At 42.2% G+C, this 21,145-nt stretch overlaps 1 protein-coding gene across 6 annotated transcripts in view; it reads right to left on the bottom strand.

The window, feature by feature from the left end:
• FRMD4A (FERM domain containing 4A) overlaps positions 1 to 21,145 on the bottom strand; it is a 419,083-nt gene that overhangs the window by 36,767 nt on the left and 361,171 nt on the right. For all 6 annotated transcript variants that reach the window (XM_063448212.1, XM_063448207.1, XM_063448210.1 and 3 more), the window contains exons 12-13: positions 3,351 to 3,427; positions 747 to 885 (exon numbers count right to left, since the gene is read on the bottom strand). In XM_063448212.1, coding sequence (XP_063304282.1) covers positions 747 to 885; positions 3,351 to 3,427 — 216 coding nt within the window. The remainder of the gene's footprint in view (positions 1 to 746; positions 886 to 3,350; positions 3,428 to 21,145) is intronic.

Below are 21,145 nucleotides of genomic sequence, written 5' to 3'. Positions count from 1 at the left end.
CAAGCAGGCTCCAAACACATGCACAATACTCTTTCCTGGCATTTTTGTCTCCTGGTATCCATTTATAGAGACACCAGAGACAAGTTGCAAGGAAACACAGTGCAAGCATGTTATTAAATTTGCTTGCGCTGTGCAGAACAAATGCAGGGCCTTTTTCTCATGCTAGAGCTCTTCAGCAGAGCTCTGCGCATGGTCTGCCCTGGAAGAGCATTGAACCAACATGCTCACTTTGACAAAAGCATGACAAAACACACCCTCTCTGCCCCGCCCCCTTCTTAGTGGGCCGCTGTGGTAAAAAAATGCCCGGGCCGAATTTTTTTCCCAGTCCGGCCCTGCTCATCATTGTATCTCCGTTTATAATAAGTAGTATCTTAACAACAAATCATACAGTATTGTGCCATATGCTGTAACCCCATGTCCTTGGCACAATGTGCTGTATCCCTTAGTAACCCTAATTTGTAATGAAGTTGCTGTTGAGTACGACCACCATCACTCTATAAAAATGATGGGAATAACAGTCCACAGCCTCTTAAGTACAAATACTCAAAGTTTCCTCTAACCCCAAATATTACAGTGACATTTAAAACGGTGCCTTTATGAACAGCACTCTAGTGCACATTGCCACAAAAAAACACACACAAAAAAAAACCCAATCAGAGGATATTTTAAAGTTACCATAAGTCCCTGATTTACACTAATGGCATATAGCACACCACTGTAAGGGTTACACTACACAATCTTCTTACCTTGCTTTGCTTCCTATCTAGATAGAATTGATGTTGGCTAATGGCCATAGCCCAAATGGACTTTATAAGAGCTGGGCAGGCATACCATGTGTGAACGGCAATCCCACCATGTCCAAACGTCCTCCTGGTAACAGACGCCCTGCGCAGAGAAAAATGAGCTGTGATTTCCTTTGGACACATAAGACAGACACGAGAAGAGGAAACATAAATCATTTTACAACTGTGCAGAAACAAAACAGCTTACTTCCTGCCTGCTATAGGACAGGCCAAAACATCAGATTGGTCACTCCATTAACCCTTTCCTTCTCTATTGGCAGACCTAACATTTGATTGTCTGATATATATGATCTCTGCAGTTTACTTTCAGCAATGGCTGAAGAGTGCTATTTTATCCTAACTAGTATCTCTCACCCTTTGTGTACTTTAGGCACATTTTAAGATTCTTGATAACAGTATCACTGGCATTTCTGACATTCTTTTAGATGATAAGCCCTCCTGCAAGGGATAGTGGACAAATACCACACTCTTACTGTGTAATTCTAGAAGCAATCTGGTAACTTAATCTCTGCATTTTATCAGTTCTGTTTCACATATGCCATGGTGTACAGTTTGAAAGCTATTACTAACACACGTTGAATATTAAGTTTCTTTGGTAATGACCAAGCTACATCTGGCTTAGAAAGGCTGACATGCTATTTCTGAAGTGTTTAGCGGAAAACCATAATAAAAAAAAAAAGAAGAAAAAAGTCAGTGCTGGCATATGTAAAACTCAAGGACAGAACAAGGCTTCAATCTATTCAGCTCTGTAAGAAGATTCTTCGGCACAAAACACTGCATTGCTCACATCACAGACACGAGAAGTGTGCAAGGCTTTGTACTCTCTCTTTGTATCTTAGCAATGCACCATTCCTAGGTGTGTACGTACACACACAGATGGGGGCGCGCGCGCACACACACCCACACGACAGGCCAGTCTTTTTTCAGCTGCTAAAATAAAATATTACTTGAGCACTAGATATTCTGGGAGACACAAATAAATTTAGGAAAATTTGTGTAGGGACAACAAAAACAAACTCCATGAAAAAAAGAAGGAATAAGCCAAACAGGTTATTACTGGGGGCAAGTTAAGCCAATATATAAAATCAACAAACCAAACTAAAAATGTTTAGTCTTCAGACAGGCACTGTTAAGTCAAGTCTGTTTATTTTCATTTACAAATGTACTGGGAATAGCTGGGTGTGTTGAGTTTAACCCCACCCCCACATCGACTTATATTATTGCACATGTTAAAAAAAAAAAAGAAAAAAAAAAAAAAAAAAGCAACAGAATTTTTTCTAATCTTTATAAAAGAACACAAGAAAAAAAACACTGTATTTTCCAAAAATTGAAAGTAGATCTTCAGAAAACCTGAAGAGGGTGAACCCCCAGGCACACACAGAGGTAATTAAATGTATTCTGTACATAAAATACAAAACAAAAATGCTGGGGCACTGAATACCTTTTAGAAAAGGTCAATATATCGATCTGTCATTACCTGCCTAGAGCGACTTGCCTATAGTACCTGAACCAGTCCCATTGCATACCAAAGCACATCATACAGCTACAGCTGTAAAGCGCTACGGAATCTGTTGGCGCTATATAAATGGCAATAATAAATAAATAAAAAAATATTGAAGCATGTGTGGAAGTGTACATGTGATATGATTTAAAACTTTCCATGTCAAGCTCTCATCTGGTAGCATTGGTGTAATAAAACTGTTACCCGTGCAAACCTGTACAAAATACTTAAAAGGGCATGCTGCAGTGATTACACAGTACCATACATGAAGGCAATAATTTAACATTCGGTTTGGTTCTCTAATAACAAACATGACTGATCATCATGCTGGGATCCTTTGATGTGCCACAGAAATGCAGATTCCTTCTTCTTTCAGGGGCAAAGTTTACTTTCTTCAAGCTGTTGGGAATTACACGAAAAGTACTTCTCTGGTTTATGTAGAAGGCAGCAGGAGAGAAATCAATTGATTGATTGATTCTCCGATTGCAGTGAATATTATATACTTTATTACAGTACTTTGCATGTGCTTCTTACACCATAAAGATGTAATAAGTCCCTTCTAGACAGAGAACCTTGAACATTACTGCACAACACCCACTATCTTTCAAATGAAAAGGCTAGATCTCGGTTACCCTGAGAGCTTCATCCCAGCAGAACAGAGCTCCGATTAATTCCTACACAGATCTCCTCATTCTCGCGTTCTCTTACTTGGTTTGTTTATACAGTAGTGAAATGGGTCACTGACAACAGAACAGAGCACATACTTACTGTGAACCCAACTAGCTTAACATCACTGTACAGCAAAACACTCTGCTGCTATAGAGCTCACTTCTTTTCTGTCCCCAAACATAAATAAAACTGCAATACATTCACATGGATCGCATAAATGCCAGGGGATTATTGTTATTATTTCTTTCCCACACTGACATTCAAAGTGTTAATCTGCAGGCTGTTGGTTATAGCTGGATCAGGACCACATCCAGTGCCTGTGATACAATGTAGCAGAATATTTGAACTCTTTAGGGATGTGAATACACGGCTCTTACCTGCGAGGGTCATGAACTTCCACTGAGAACTTCTTCTCTCTGAAGTACAGGTTCTCCAGTTGTCGCCATTGGAAGATCTAGAGAGGAGCACAGCTGGTATCAGAGTCAGTGTGAACAGAGAGAGAGTGTTTCTGTAACTCCATGTCTGAGAACAAAGTGACCGCACAAACCCAAAATGGAACTAAAAGAGGCCAGAATCTGAATGTAATCCGTCTGCTCAGAGGTCCTGTTCCTTTATCTGCAGTGGGGTCTTTTTTTTACCCACAGGATGTCTTAGCTCCCTCACTACTAGGCTCTGCTAGCAGGAGAAAAGAAATCCAAAATCTCAGGAGCAGGCAGCAACCATCTGTGAATGCAGCTTCCTCCTTTCAGAGTGGTGAAAAGGCAAAGCATTCAAATTCCCCAGCCTCCCATTGGAACAGCCACTTCCTGCCCACTACATGTGTAATAGTCCCTGACAAGCACTATTGCTTGAAGCAGCTTCTAAAAAAGAAAAAACCAGGAGAGGCGGGGGATGAGGGCTGACCTTAATTCAAGGCAACATGAGATAACAATGTGAGCTTGTAAAAGCCACTCTATGAATATGCAGGGTAGAAAGCGTTTTATTAAGAGATCTTTGGCCCATTAGAAAGCAGGCAGATCTTTTACTTGTTGCAGGGGAATGGAAGGAAGGACAGGCTGCCCACAGGGTAGAGTTTAAAGGGGACAGACTGCAATGTGGCTGAGCATTCATTGGAGTTTGATTAGTCAGAAGTATTGTAAGCCATTTGGGCTAGTGATTCATACATTTTACTGATTACTTCCCTGGTAACTGAGGCGTGATTCCCAAACCTTTAGCTTTAGATATGGCGTTAAACTCCCACAGAGTGCACTGATTTTTCTACAGGACAGTGTTACTAAAGACTACCAACCCCTTCTGGAAACTTCTGGAATAAAAGGGAATCGTGACACACATGTCATGTGTCCTTAAGGGGTTAAAGGGTTACTATAGGCATCAAAATACCTTTAGCTTAACGAATATACATCATTTTCCTGAAGTCTCCCTGCTCAATTGGCAATGTTTATGCAACCCTGGCCACACCTTCCCTGGTTGTGACTGACTTAGCCTACATGAAAGATTGATTTCATTTTCAGACAGTCAACTTGCTTTAGAAGTTTGTATCTCCTGCTCTGTAAATTGAAATTTAATCACACACAGGAGGCTCCTGCAGGGTCTAGAATGCTATTAACAGACCAGAAGAGAAGAAATCCGAAATGAAATAGATTGCACAATTTAGGAACCTAAATACCTAGGTTCCTTTTCAGGAAATATTAAAGGGACACTATAGGGTCAAACATGTATTCCTGACCCTATACTGTTAACACAACCTTCTATCCCCCATAAATATAGTAAAGGTCTTACTTTTATTCAACTATGCCTCTGCTACATCTGCCCCTAATCTGCCTGCTCGGCTGACATCATCAGAAGTGATTCTCTGAGCCAATCACAATGCTTTCCCATAGGATTGGCTGAGACTATCAAGATAGTAGATCATGGGCAGAGCCAGCACAAGTCATACACAGCCCTGGCCAATCTCGTCATAGAGATACACTGAATCAATTCATCTCCATGAGGAAAGTTCAGTGTCTCCATGCAGAGGGTAGAATCACTGAATGTCAGTCACACTTTGCAGCACTGCACTAGGAAGCACATCTAGCAGCCATCTGATGAGTGGACAGTGGAGATATCCCCAGGCTGCAATGTAAACACTGCTTTTTCTCTGAAAAAAAGTGTTTACAGCAAGTAGCCTGAATGGAATGATTATACTCACTAGAACAAATAAAATAAGCTGTAGTTGTTCTGGTGACTAGTGTTCCTTTAAGGAAGGCTGGACAAATCACATACACTAGGATATGACTAGGGCTGTATATACAAAGTGATTTAACTTCTAAATGGCAGAGAATTACCAGTGAGATTGCAGGGGCATGTTCTATACCGTAGTTTCTCAACCCCAGGGGGTATGTGCTCCATAGGTAGGGGGTAAGCCAACAGCTGGTTGGCTGGTCACCTTAGGAGGCATCCTGCTTAAGGAAAGTAGAGGTGGCAAGGGAGATGTAGTTTTCGTGCTCTTCCAGAAATTACTAAACAGCGTGCAAGCGTGCAAGGTAGCAGTGTTGGAAGAACACAACGATTACAAGATCCCCACTAGCCCCCAGGTAAAAGATTCCCCCCTGGACCCTAGGGTAAGGATCCACTCCAGCTTAATGTAGGGAGGCTAGGTGGATGTAAATAAAAATTATTTGTCAGTGTGTGTGAGAGAATGTATATGTGCCTATCAGTGAATGTGTGTGTGTCAAATCTGTGATAGTGTTTGTCAGTGAGTGTGTCTGTCAGTGCGTGTCAAATCAATGTGTTTAACTGTGTTTGTGTGTCTGTCAGTTAGTGTGCTGTCAGTGAATGAGTGTGTCAGTCAGTGTACCTGTCAGTGCATGTAACATCAGTGAGAGTATGTCAGTAAGTGTGTGTGTCAGTGTCATGTGTGTGTAAATGTATTTGTGTAAATGTGTATGTCAGTGTTCAGAGTGTGTGTGTGTGTCAGTGTCATCTGTATGTAAATGTGCGTGCGTGTGTGTGTGTCAGTGACCACTGGGTGTAAGTGTGTTTGTCAGTGTCCTCTGTGGGACAATGTCCTATGTGTGTAAGTGTGTGTGTGTCAATGTCCTCTGTGTATAACTATTAAGTGTGTATTATATTTTCATTTTGTGACTTTTATACTTAGGATTAATAGTTCATACACTTGTTCTTATATAGACATGCATATTTTAAAAATATTCTTTACTACCTTTAATCAGGCTTGCTGTCCAATATGGGACTAACTTCTATACAACAGATTTGCTTCATTAAGCTAAAGTTGGTTTGGTGCCTCTAGTGTCCAGTTAACTTTCCATTTAAGCGCTAAATGCTGTTATTACCCAGAATTTAGTATGGACTGGAAATATATGGTTTCTTAACAATAAAACGATTGTCCTAAGACTGCTCGAACTAAAACTGAGCCAGTTTAAAGAACCAAGCTAATTAGGGTCCTGTTCATTACATGGTCCTATGGAGTTTTTTTTTTTCTTACTGTCTGTCACATTATCCACAAATGTGAGAAACTGAGAACTTCTTCCAAAGTAATTAAAACTGCAAATTTCTGCTGATATGGACATAATTACTGCCATGCTGTGACATTTTAATTTAAACCACTATTCAGAGAAGGTCAGAAACTTTGACTAAATATTGTAATCTAGGTATTACAAGCATGTCATCCGTGCTCTTATTCACAGCAGACCCCCACCCCCCATACTATCTAAATGTTTAGTTATGCATGAATGAACTTGGAGCTGAGCCAAAACACTTATTAAAGAGACAGTCACAGCCTAGCACAACATGTGTCTTTATTATAGGGGCATTCAGTCCCCAATGTGACACATCCCAATGGTTACCTATTACTCATACAGATTCAAGTATTTTAAGTGTTCACTTTGGAAATGGAGCCACTAGTGGTTTTCCAGAGCTTCCACACTTTCCTAATAGTTGCTGCAGCCAGAAAACCAGGCCCTTCACTGTAAATATGTAGCTAGGTGTAACAACACTTATATGATAAGTTCAAAAAGCTAAGTCATAGTTAAAGTATATTGCACCCTGTTATTAAGCACAGGCAATGATGCTATATCACTCCTGCAGCCATATCCCTTTGACGTGTTGCAGTAAACAGCAAAACCTACTTAACAGCCTTTAATTAGCTTTGGGATTGATGTATGAAATAGCAAATTGTAGGTAATAAAAACAACAAAACATTTTGAATAAAACTGCTAAGCTGTGAGTAGCCTTATTGGACAATAATTTCTAAATACCTACTTTTGTCTTAAATTATGCATATCAGTTTTTAAGTTAAAGGGACACTATAGTCACCTGAACAACTTCAGCTTAATGAGGTTGTTTAGGTGAGTGCTACAGCTACCCGGAGCCTTTTTCTTGTAAGCACTGTATTTTCTGAGAAAATGCAGTGTTTACATTGGAAGCTTGGAACACCTCTTGTTGCAGTCAATCAGACGGCCACCAGAGGGACTTCCGAGTTCAGAGGCCCTAAAAAGGCCTCTCGTCCGATGCATTCTGGGTGAATGCATCAGACGGGCTATCAGCACACAAAGCACTGTGAACGCGCTTTGTGTGCTGACAGCCTGTCAGCACTGCTGTGGGCGTGGCTTCAGCTGACAGCTGAAGCCCGAACCCACAGGGATGCTGTCTGGCCACAATAGTGGTTGAAGGGGGGGGGGGGGACGGACCTACTCTCCTCCCCCCCCCCCCCGGCCCCCACCCCTGAGCGGTGAGTGGGGGCCCTAAAAATAAGGGTGGCACATACTGCCCCCCCGGCCCCCACCCCTGTGCGGCCGGTGGGGGCACTAAAATTATCAATAAGGGGGGACCTATTGTCCCCCCCCGGCCCCCACCCCTGTGCGGTGGGTGGGGGCCTTAAAATAAAAAATAAGGGGGGGACATACTGGCCCCCCCCCCGGCCCCCACCCCTCTGCGGCGGGTGGGGGCCCTAAAATTCACAATAAGGGGGGGACCTACTGTCCCCCCCCGGCCCCCACCCCTGTGCGGCGGGTGGGGGCCCTAAAATTCACAATAAGGGGGGGGACCTACTGCCCCCCCCCCGGCCCCCACCGCTGAGCGGTGGGTGGGGGCCCTAAAATTCACAATAGGGGGGGGACCTACTGTCCCCCCCCGGCCCCCACCCCTGTGCGGCGGGTGGGGGCCCTAAAATTCACAATAAGGGGGGGACCTACTGTCCCCCCCCGGTCCCCACGCTTGTAAAATGACACAGAGCAATGTGATTGGATGGCTTGAAATCCATCCAATCACAGTGCTCTTTGTCATTTTACAAGCGTGGGAAAGTTCTTTGGAATTTTCCCACGCTTGTAAAATGACACAGAGCACTGTGATTGGATGGATTTCAAGCCATCCAATCACATTGCTCTGTGTCATTTTACAAGCGTGGGAAAATTCCAAAGAACTTTCCCACGCTTGTAAAATGACACAGAGCACTGTGATTGGATGGCTTGAAATCCATCCAATCACAGTGCTCTGTGTCATTTTACAAGCGTGGGAAAATTCCAAAGAACTTTCCCACGCTTGTAAAATGACAAAGAGCACTCTGATTGGCTTAAACCCACCAATCAGAGTGTTCTTAGCCTAATTGCAGGGCGGGGCAAGGCTTTATAAGCCTTCCCCCGCCCTGCGGAGCTCAGTCTGCGCGGAGCCCTCCATGGGTGAAGATGGATTATTTTTTTTTGCGCTCGTTTTTTTTTTTTTTTTTTTTTTAATTGCGTCGGTTATTATGGATTTTTATTTGGCCTTTTTTGGGGCTGAAGAAAGAAGATTTTAGAAGAAAGAAAACATCGAATGGTAAGTTGATTTTATCTCATTTTTTTACAGGTTTTTAGTTAATGGTCCCCCCTCATTATTTTTAGGGTGAGGGGGGTAGGTAGGGAGATATTTTTTTTGGGGGGGGGGAGGGTTAACTAGGGTCCCCCCCCCCTTTGTATTTAGGGCCCCCACCCACCGCTCAGGGGTGGGGGCCGGGGGGGGACAATAGGTCCCCCCCTCTTATTGATAATTTTAGGGCCCCCACCCGCCGCTCAGGGGTGGGGGCCGGGGGGGGGACAGTAGGTCCCCCCCCTTATTGATCATTTTAGGGCCCCCACCCGCCGCTCAGGGGTGGGGGCCGGGGGGGGGGACAGTAGGTCCCCCCCCCTTATTGATCATTTTAGGGCCCCCACCCGCCGCTCAGGGGTGGGGGCCGGGGGGGGGGACAGTAGGTCCCCCCCCTTATTGATCATTTTAGGGCCCCCACCCGCCGCACAGGGGTGGGGGCCGGGGGGGGACAGTAGGTCCCCCCCCCTTACTGATCATTTTAGGGCCCCCACCCGCCGCTCAGGGGTGGGGGCCGGGGGGGGGCAGTAGGTCCCCCCCTTATTGATAATTGTAGGGCCCCCACCCGCCGCTCAGGGGTGGGGGCCGGGGGGGGGACAGTAGGTCCCCCCCTCATTGATAATTTTAGGGCCCCCACCCGCCGCACAGGGGTGGGGGCCGGGGGGGGACAGTAGGTCCCCCCCCTCATTGATAATTTTAGGGCCCCCACCCGCCGCACAGGGGTGGGGGCCGGGGGGGGACAGTAGGTCCCCCCCTCATTGATAATTTTAGGGCCCCCACCCGCCGCACAGGGGTGGGGGCCGGGGGGGGGACAGTAGGTCCCCCCCTCCTTTATAATTTTAGGGCCCCCACCCGCCGCACAGGGCGGGTGGGGGCCCTAAATTATTATTGATAATTTTAGAAAGCGAGCTGAGCTGTCAGTCAGACAGCTCAGCTCGCGAACGCGCATTCCGCGCACATGCGCGGTAAAGCGCTCAGGTTCTTCATAGGGCGGCATTCAATGCCGCTCTATGAAGAACGCGATTGGTCCAGCGCGAAGCCGTCCCATTGGGCCCCGCGATTTCGTCATTTTGACGAAAAAGGGGGCGCGGCCTAGCGGGGAGCTCGGCGCTGGAACGGAGGTAAGTTTTTAATATAAAAACACCGATTTTTTTTTTTTTAATGAATGAAAGTTCATATAAAAGCAAGAAGGAAGGCTGGGGGACCTGTCTTTCTTGCTTTTATATGGTGACTATAGAGTCCCTTTAATAAATCATATTGTCCTTATCGTAATACACTGTACTTTTAGAACCAGTGTATATTAACACCTACATCACGTATTAATTTACACTGTCAGACACTGAATACTGCAAGTATGATGTTCCTCTTTATCAGACTAGCTCAGACCAAAATGTCTGTGGGTGTCAAATGCAGGGTACGTGTCACTATGTTCCTAAATGATTTGACAGGTTACAGGGTAACAGATCCTGGGAACTCCTGGTACCATAACCACTACAGTGCACTCTAGTAACTATGGTGCTTAGAGTGTTTCTATAAGCTCCACTGCCATACCATTATCACACCTTACATGAATAGCAGCTCATGGAGAGTCTGATCATTTATTTATTTATTTATTTTTACATTTTCTTTATTTTGTAACAGCCAAGGTTAGAGACTGGAAATAGACAAGACATTTGGCATGCAGAGTAAAGGATTACCGAGGCACAGGTGACATTGGGTTAAAGCGGTATACAATCTGGAGTGATTCTGAACATGAATACAACAGTATTGCTGGTTATATCATCAAATTTAGATTCACCCTGCCCAAAATCTTACAAAGTGGGTGCTGTTTTTATTTTATATAAATCAAAAGAAAACTAAAACATATGAAACTTTAAGTACACCATCAGCATCAACCTCGCCTTCTAGCATTAAGCAGAACACTTAATCAATTGCAAGTATCCTGGTATAATGTGAACTGGGTAATTTTATGACAGATAGAGCCCATCCTGCAGACAATGGTTCTTTAACAGTAAAACATAACTATGCTAGAAAGAAATAAGAAAACACTATTTGAAACATTTAGTTATTAATAAAAATGTTAGAAGGAAAGATCAACTCAGATAAAACACATTGTAACAAAAGGAAATGGACTGCATAACTGACATTTTAATGATTGAACAATCATTGTTTTACGGTATCTGCATTCCTTCAGTAAAAAATTTTTTTTTTTATATTATTAGCTACTCATAAACAAAGATGTATTGTGTCAGTCCCAACACAGAATGGTAGCCCTGGTAAATATCTGCCTATCTCATCCTGTTATTGTCTCACTGCTAGTGTTACAATCCTGGGGCTCCAGATCACCGTTTAGTGCAAGATGAACAATCCAATTTCCTGTCAGACAAAACCAAAAACAAAACCAAAAAAATTCAGCCCTATTAAGCGTAGGAAACCCACTAGCTTCCATGTTATAGAAGCAGTGCTAGCATTATGGTCTGTGTTTACTAAACAGTGAGAGCCTACATACTTAAATGCTTAAATGTTCTGCGACATTTGCCACATACCTGCTGTTAACAAAGCTTAGCCTTCCTATATAAACATAAACATACACCTGACTATATTTTCCTGGAATCAACAATCTGTAAACAATCAATCATTCTTAGGGGATCTATTCACTGTACCAGGGAAGATTGGCAAAGCGTCTGGAGATTTCTCCATATTTCTGCAGTTTGGTTATTATGTTCTTGCATTTTCAAATCTCGTTTTAATGATCCACAAGTTTAGTGATTAAGTCCTTTCAGAGTAATATAGTTACGTAGGTATGTTTATTTATTTCTTTTAGAAAGAAGCTGATTTGGCAGCATGTGCTTAACTGTAATCGGGTGGGCCTCTATAAATAGGGTATCGAATGGTCTACCATTAAGTAATAAACTTTCACAGAGTATAATAAAATAAACCTAGCTTGTTCACTGAGCTGTGTTTTGGGACTGTGAAACCATGATAACAGCTGACTGCCATGTAAGATTTTGGAAGTGTTACAAATTCTTCTAAATTTTACTTCAGACAAACAATAGTCTATATGGAAAATAAAGAGAAACAATGTACTGTACTCTAAATGCCATGTAACTCACAACACAAATGTGTACTTCTGCTTACCTACCCTTATGACCATTATATCTAAAAACTAAAGACAGACCTCCATGACAGAAGCCCGTATTGGATGCAGGGTAATTTAGGGCATAACCCAACATAAAGGTCAATAGATTACATTGGATCAGACCTCAAAAGAGAGGACACGAAAACAATAGTATTACCCACAGGAGAGAAAATATTCAACACAACAAGTTTAGAAAACAAAAACTATAATATTAATAATAAAGAAAAAATAATAAATAGGATATACAATGATAAATGTATTAGATCCCAATTGGGGTAACAGACATACACTAAGTGAAACTTAAATATAATAGTAATAATAAAGAAAACGATAATAAATAGGACATACAATGATACATTTATTAGATCCCAATTGGGGTAACAGACATACACTAAGTGAAACTTAAAGGGACACTATAGTCACCAGAACAACTACAGCTTATTGAATTTGTTCTGGTGAGTAGAATCATTAGCTTCAGGCTTTTTGCTGTAAACACTATCTTTTCAGAGAAAATGCAGTGTTTACATTACAGCCTAGTGATAACTTCACTGGCCACTCCTCAGATGGCTGCTAGAGATCCTTCCTGGGTCATGGCTGCCTAAAATGCATCCAAACATTCAGTATCTCCTCCCTCTGCATGCAGACACTGAACTTTCCTCATAGAGATGCATTGATTTCATTCATCTATATGAGGAGATGCTGATTGGCCAGGGCTGTGTTTGAATTGTGCTGGCTCTGCCCCTGATCTGCCTCTTTGTCAGACTCAGCCAATCCTATGGGGGAAGCACTGTGATTGGATCAGGCTACCACTTCTGATGATGTCAGCAGACAGCTTGTTTTTTGTGAGGCAAACAGCATGCAGAGTTATGGCTTCTGGCTTGAATACAGTAAGATTTTTTACTATATTTATGGAGGCATGAGGTGGTTTTAACACTATAGGGTCAGGAATACATGTTTGTGTTCCTGACCCTATAGTGATCATGTAAATATAATGATAATAAAGAAAAACATTATAAATAGGACATACAATGATACATTTATTAGATCCCAATTGGGGTAACAGATATACACTAAGTGAAACTTAAATATAATAGTAATATTAAAGAAAAAATAATAAAAAGCACATACAATGATACATTTATTAGATCCCAATTGGGGTAACAGACATTCACTTATTAGACATACACTGTATATGTCTGTTACCCAATTGGGATCTAATAAATGTATCATTGTATATACTATTTATTATTCTTTCTTTATTATTCCTATTATATTTTTGTTTTTTAAATTTGTTGTGTTGAATATTTACTCTCCTGTGGGAAATACTATTGGTATCGTGTCCTCTCTTTTGAGGTCTGATCTAATCTATATCTAAAAACTACTCAGCAATTCTTGACGATTAAAAAGTCAATGTATGCTTTTTCTTTAAGAACAATTTAATGTGTTCTGGAGTCTTAAAGTGAATGATTTAATTATATAATATCACACAAAAAGTAATATACAAGTATGACTGACACTTCACTGATTTAGGGTTAAATTGTCTGTCCCTGCAGGCTTATTTAATAAAAGCGTAAATTTCCTGAGAAATTGTCACAGTTATAAAACACCTTTGTCACACCTTCCAGCTGTTAAATTGACAGCCAGCAGGGCTTCCTGCCTCACCAACTTTCAACTATAGCGCCAAGTGGAAGTGGTGGACTTTGCCAATTGGTGCTTACCATTCATACTCTTCTCACTCAACTAACATACAAATAGATTGGACAAAGTCTTTTTTTATTCCCCCTCAAAATATTGGATGCATTGGGGGGTTGAATTTTCTATGGAGTATTACTTTAAGCATGTTTTCAAAATGCATTCATCACATGGTGTCAATTCCTAACAATACTGCTGATATAAGGGGGGGTGGGGGGTATTTAGTATTGTTAATGTCACAAACTAGGGCACAATTAAATGGAAATGCATCACTAGGGATATTGTCCTAGACAAAAACTAATCTAGGCAGCACACATACATTCAGGGTCTAGTAATCTAAATCAAAGAGTTATAAACAAGTGCCAGTAGCAGTAGTGGTAGACTCCTTGTTAGAGGGCAGATGGAGCTGAGAGGCTCATTGACACGCAGAAAGGATTTTGCACTTGGTGAAAAAGGGCCACTGGCCAGGTACTGACCTGTATCACATGGGGTCACATATCTTTTACATTAGCAAAAAAGTCTGATATGTAAGGAAAGCAACATGTAAGGATATTGAGATAGGTGAAAGCTTGTAAATTGTTAAATATATGTTAAATATACTGTTGGAGTGATAGCACCACTTATTCCGCCTCCCTACTTTTTCCCCTTTATTCAGAAAAACTCACTTAGATGAGCCTTTTTGGCTAAAACAAAGCTGACATTCTATGATGGTTTGTGCCACACACACACAGACAGGCAGCGCACTGCACTGACTAATGCCATAATTAAGTTTGCAGGTGTAACCACTGGATCAAAATATTCTACTGTACACAATCTGGAAACCAAAACTCTAAAGTAATATTCCTGCCAGCGACATGCATGTGAAATTAGAGGAAGATCATAGAAAAATATAGAAAGAAAGCTACTGGTAGAATGACTCAGTACTTGTAAGTATGTATTTGAGCAAAACCTGTTTCTTATTTCTAAACCCAAATCTCCACAAAGTATTGGCTACTCATCTACAACAGTGCAGCAACAATAAATATGGCAGAGCTTCCAGAAGGTTCACACATCCATTATTTTATCATGGGTGTAATGAAATAGAAAATCCCATCTCATTTATGATGTTTTTTTTGCTGCAAATTGCCCCTAGGTCATCTCAACGATAGACATGAAATGTTGTTAAAGCGGTTTCCAAATTCCCATAATCTTCTTCTTCTTGTTATTAAATAATAATTCAAAACTGCAGGGTTGATAGATGTTGTCTTATCATGTCATTGTCATACACCTATAGGTGATGCAACTGCAACACTGCCCAAATAGGCAACTGGTAGCACTGTACCCCATAGTGATCAAGCCAAATAGGAGCTTTGCTTTAAGGCTTAGACCTGCATTCTCCCTGTGTGGCTTTACTTTAGCAATTATTAAAGGAATCTTATATATTCCTTCTGCCAAATAATGTATAAGATTGAACCTTCACTACCTACCCTCTTCATTAAAAATAGGTTGGGGGAAGAATCGTAAGGCAAGACGTGTTCCTGCTCATGTCCTTTGTTGCTTCTATCTGACATATTAAACTAACTCATTGGATCTGTATTCCAATAAGAGGCTCACAGGATGTATGTTTTAGACTTGTATATGTATCTATAATACACTTTGTTTAAACAGTTCAGAATTTGTCAGTTGCCTAATGTAAACATTGTAACTTACCCCGTGTTCTAACTTCCGTGTTATATTAGTAGCTTTCTGAAGGAGGCTATGCCAGTTGCATAATTCCTTTAATTGTATATAACTCTTTGTTCTAAAACATATACTGAAATAAAATGTATATCAAAAATGGCCTGCAGTCATTGAGTAAATTTAGCAATAAAAGTATGCAGACCTCCTTATCATAAGCAATATCCCATTTGCCTCCAAAGAATAAACATATTTTACATCTCTGGGTTGAACAGCCATGCATATTGCATGTATACATTGACTGAATGAATGCCCATATATGAGAATCTGCAGTATGTGAATAGGATGGAGGTAAGCACACGGTTTGACATTGCCAGCCACCAGCATCTGGTATACATCAGCATCTCTAGATATAATCCAGGTGCCAGCAAAAAGTCTTTCTGCATCTGATTCACAACCTACTCACCAGATAACATGAATAATTATCCTGATGCTTGCTACCATTAAAGCTGCAGCAGAATTATTACTTCAACATAATTAAATATATTCATTTTGCTAGAAGGCATTTGAGACTGCCTGTTACAAACTGAAAGGGTGACTCCAACCCTTTTTATGCCATCTTTTTTTTTTTTTTCTTTAACTCAGAATGTCCCATTTTGCATTATTATTTACTGGCCCCTACCATAAACTGTAAGATAACTAATACAATGACGCTATCTATAACTTACCTCGAATCCAGCACTGGGCAAAGATACTGGCACAACTTTAATTGGACCTCCCAACTCCCTGTTGGGAGGTCCAATTAAATGCAACTCATAGAAAAGCATTTGATTGGTCCATTTCACTGTCTCTGAGTGCGCTTATGTCAGATGTAATTTTTGCACTTAACTTACATTAGGTAGCCTAGAACAGAGTTCCAGGCTGCCTAAGCACATGTGGCTGGAGTGCAACTAGTCCCCGGCACAAAAGTGCAGATTACTCTGAATGTAAATCATATGTACAGAAATTCTGCACATATAGATTCCTATCACAATGACCACTTAAAAAAGTAGAAGTTATCATGGCGGTTGGAGCAACCATTCCAAATTTTACAATATGCCCTTTAAGGAACAGACCATGGGGTTCTCACTTAATATCACATACTGGGTCAAAATAATGCATTGGCTCTAATATTGCCTGCTGGACTGCAAATCTTTAAAATCAGAAAAGGCAGTATGGACCCAGATCTATGTTACAACCAACACTGATTATTGACTTTTATGGTGGCGGCCGAGAAGCACTATTTACTCACGTGGGGGAGGAGCGCGCAGCCGACGTATGAGCCTCACACACTGAGTGTAGCTGGCGCTGCGGCGGTGGTTTGCAGAGAGGGGGGCAGGAACTTGTGGGGGGAGCAGGTGTTTGGAGAGAGGGGGCAGGGGCTTGTGGGGGTTGACCAGTGTTTGAAGAGTGTGGGTGGCGCTGCGGCGGTGGTTTGCAGAGAGGGGGGCAGGGACTTGTGGGGGGATCAGGGGTTCATAGAGAGGGGGCAGAGACTTGTGGGGGGAGCAAGGGTTTGTAGGTAAAATTGAGACTCCAGAGAATAACAGTATATGATGTTGCAGTGTGAGGGAGAGTGGGAGGGCCAATAAAGGGACAAACACACACATACATTTGTTTACAGTGAGTATTTATGAGTGATGCATTCAAAACATGGATTAATACCTTGGAATCAATCAATCTTAATAATCAAAATAACATATGTGGCACATGGTGCGAAATATGGTTTTAATTATTTTAGATGGCATTTCCCCTTTAATGCTAGGCATTAAAATAGATCAGTAGAATAAGTTATGCTTTTGGCAATCATTCCATCTATGAGTTTATGGAGAAGGGAAGTCTATGAGATATTTTAAATCCCATCAAAGCCATAAACCTTTAGCTGTTAAATTCCCTGGTGGCCCAACCTCCCTTTACTCTCCAGACATTAATCAGCAGTGGACTCACCACACAGAGACCTGCTATAAATTTTGTGGTCTCAGCCTACTCTACGTTTTAAATCCCACTCGATTCATGCAAATGCCTTGACTCTAAATAATAAAAAGACAAAATATGTAATCTCTTTCCGGTGAGTTGCTGGCATCCTGCTTTCAAAACAAAAGCTGGTTTCCCATTCCAAAATGATCTGCTAATTTAACCAAGATGTTCCCTTGGATAAATAACTCGTCTATTAAACCACATACAGACTGTACTCCCAAACTGATTTTGTTAATTTAGTGGCAGATGCACAGTCTGACATGACTATGACCTGTTCTCTTGCAGTATTCAATTTTTAGCTTTTATGTTTATTGCATACTACATTCATGTCAGAGCCTTGGAACCACTCACCATGTTCAGAAATAAAAATTTAAAAATGTATAGGAAATAGTGTAGATTTAAACTTTTGTACTTATTTCAGCTTTTAAGATCACATCATAAATGTGTGTGTGTGTTTAGGCTGGTGTTTGTGTATGCATTTTTTTTTTCCCAACTGATAAATTAGGTATTTTTTCCGGTATTCCTGTTTTCTAAGAGCTCAGATATTTGCTACCTATGGGCATACCACGATCCCCACAGCAATAAAACATGTTGGGTATGTGTTACAAGACAGCCTCACTGAATTCATTTTTAAAAGGTGACTCCAGGCACCATGACCACCTTAGTGATTTGAAGTCGTAATGGTACTTGGAGTCTCTGTGTGCAGCGTTTCACTGTGAAATGCTGCACATTCTGAGTTTAACCCCTTTGCTGCTGGCAGTGGCAGTGGGGGGGGGGGGCAGGGGGTGCGATCTGCCCTGGGTGCCACTCGCTCGGGGGGTGCCATTCAGCTACGACTGAGCAGCACAACATAATTATGTGAAGGAGAAGAGGGGCGAAGGCGCACAACGCTACGCCATGTGGACATACTCCGCCCAGTCTGCCTTCACACTCATCACACAGCATCAGAAATTGGGGGTGGCGGCAGCAGTGCCTGTCATTAATTGTGAGTCTCCTGTTTTTTTATTTTTTGTTGTTTTTAATGGGTATAAATGAATGTGTAAGGTGATTTGTAGCGGGAGCAGGCATTTGTAGGGGGTGGAAAGGGGGTTTGTGGGGGGAGCAGTGATTTGTAGGGGGTGGCAGGGGTTTTGTGGGGGTGATGGGTTTTGTTGAGGGTGGCAGAGGTTTGTAGAGGAGCTAGGAGTTTGTAGGGGGTGGCAGGCATTTGTAGGGGGTGGCAAGGGTTTTGTGGGAGTGATGGGTTTTGTTGAGGGTGGCAGAGGTTTGTAGAGGAGCTAGGAGTTTGTAGGGGGTGGCAGGCATTTGTAGGGGGTGGCAGGGGTTTTCTGGTGAGTGGCAGGGATTTGTAGAGATGGGCAGAGATTTGTAGAAGAGTCAGGGGTTTGTAGGGGGTGGCAGGGGTTTGTAGGGGGGAGCAGGGATTTGTGGGGGCGGCAGAGGTTTTCTGGGGGATGGCAGGGGTTTGTCGGGGCTGGCAAGGATTTGCAGGGGGTGGCAGGGGTTTGTAGAGGGGAGCAGAAATGTGTGGGGGATGGCAGTGGTTTTCTGAGGGGGGGCAGGGGTTTGTATGAAGTGGCAGGGGTTTATAGGGGTAGTAGGGATTTGTAGGGTGTGGCAGGGATTTCCTGGGTGGTGGCAGGGGTTTGTAGAGATGGGCAGGGGTTTGTAGAGGAGCCAGGGGATTTTTTTTTGGGAGGGGGAGGGTGGCATGGGTTTGTAGGGTGTGGCAGGGGTTTGTAGGGGGTGGCAGGGATTTGTAGAGGGTGGCAAGGGTGCTTTCTGGGGGTGGCAGGGGTTTGTAAAGATGTGCACGGGTGTGTAGAGATCATCTCCATCTATGAGTTTGTAGAGGAGCCAGGGGTTTTGTGGGGGGTGGCAGGGGTTTGTAGAGGGTGGCAGGGGTTTTTAAAGATGGGCAGGGGTTTGTAGAGGGTGGCAAGGGTTTTCTGGGGGTGGCAGGCGTTTGTAGAGATGGGCATGGTTTTTTGAGGGGATCAGGGATCAGGGATTTGTAGAGAGTGGCAGGGGTTTTCTGTTGGCAGGCAGAGGTTTTGTGGGGTGAATAGGGGTTTGTAGAGAGTGGGACAGGGGTTTGTAGAGAGTGAGGAGCAGGGGTTTGTCGGGTGAAGCGTTTGGAAGGGGGGCAGGGGTTTGTAGAGGTGTGCATGTGTTTTTTTAGATGGTGGGGCAGGGTTTTTTGAAGGGGGCAGGTGGTCTGGTAGAAGGGGGGTGGGCAGCAGATTGTGAATGTGCCTAGGGAGGTATCAGTCTTAATTAGAAACTAAATAAATAAATATGCTTATATATTTTCATTCTTAATGTATTTTGAAACAAATATATATATTAATATAAATAAATATATATGTGCCAATCACAGGATTCGCCCCGGGTGCCAAATATTCTAGGTACGCCCCTGGCTGCTGAAGGTACCAACAGCATTGTCATTGGGGCGTCTCGTCAGCCAACTCAGAACAAGATTTCAGGAATGTTTAATGTCAATTATGTACAGATTTCGATGCATAAACACTCTTTCATTGTCTGAGAGACACGCTCAGGCAATGAATGAGCAGTAAGATCAAGATTGGGCTTCTGTAGCTCTGCAGAAGATGGATGTTGTAAACCCTGTTTCACAGGAAACCAGGGACCCGGCAAGATCATGTAAGATGGAATTTTAAAACGTTTTTCCCCATTGCCGAGGAACGACACGTGGGTACTCCTATCATCATACCCACTACTGCCGGCTGTTCTGGTTATATTAGTTAAAGTAACCCATTAAAATAATAAGTGTTATGTAAGTATGACTGAGAATGAGAACCATAATAAAACGTGGTGAAATGTGTGGTGCATACGACTGTATAAAATTCATACCAATAAAACTCACATAAAATGTATGTGAAATACTATATCAACAGCAAGAGATAACCTTTTTTTGCAGTATTGGTGAATAAGTATTTCTATTTTGCCACTCTCCCCTAGCATTGTACTCATTTTGCCTTGATAAGCACAGTCTTTGGTTTGTTAATGTTACATTATGATCACCCTAACACATATAAGTAAGCAGGATGCAATACTGTATCCTCGTATATCTTGCTCTTTGCTAAGAATGTATATATTCATATTTATTACAGTTGGATTTGTGCATTTCTATAATTTCTAAACCCTGTCTACTTTGTTTACTCTAAGCAACTCAACAAGTACAGCTCACCTAGAAGCTCCTAACGTTCTCGCTCAACTTAATATCAAAACGTTAGATACAAACCATGTCTCTTTCCAGCACAAAGGATGGCCTCCATCTCAGCTGCTTTTATAACGAGTTATTGACACTTACTCATTTTCAATGCCAATTTCATCCAACTTGGACCACACTAATTGGATAAGAGCGCTGGGCTCACCTGCTTCAGCACTCTCCACCAAATAATATTTTCCACTCCAGTTTGGACAAAGTTGGTGATACTGTAGAAATGTTAATTCTGCATTAGAAATGCAGACAAAATGAAGCTGTACTTTGGTGGAAAAACTCATGATTTCTTATCAAACTATTCATTAAAGGAGGAATGAGAATATTTACATGTTCCGTTAATTTGTAACACACGGAGGAATACAAGGGTTAATTGATTTTGAAGGCCATGTTGTATGGACAGATTTCCCTTCATTCAGAGCCTATGTGTTGCTTCCCTGCAGTTGTCTGGCTCTGCTTAGCTAACACCCAACAAGGACGTCTGCTGCTGAAGTTTTGTTTATCCTTTCAAATAATTAAGAGCTGCTGTAAGAATAACTGTTTATGATAAGACAGCTTGCGCAGAGCAGTTTGGTCAGTGTCGGTTAAACCAG

This window comes from Pelobates fuscus, chromosome 3, assembly GCF_036172605.1.
Source record: "Pelobates fuscus isolate aPelFus1 chromosome 3, aPelFus1.pri, whole genome shotgun sequence".
Classification (NCBI taxonomy): Eukaryota; Metazoa; Chordata; class Amphibia; order Anura; family Pelobatidae; genus Pelobates; species Pelobates fuscus.
The sequence above is the reverse complement of the archived record's forward strand: the minus strand, read 5'-3'. Positions and strand labels throughout refer to the sequence as shown.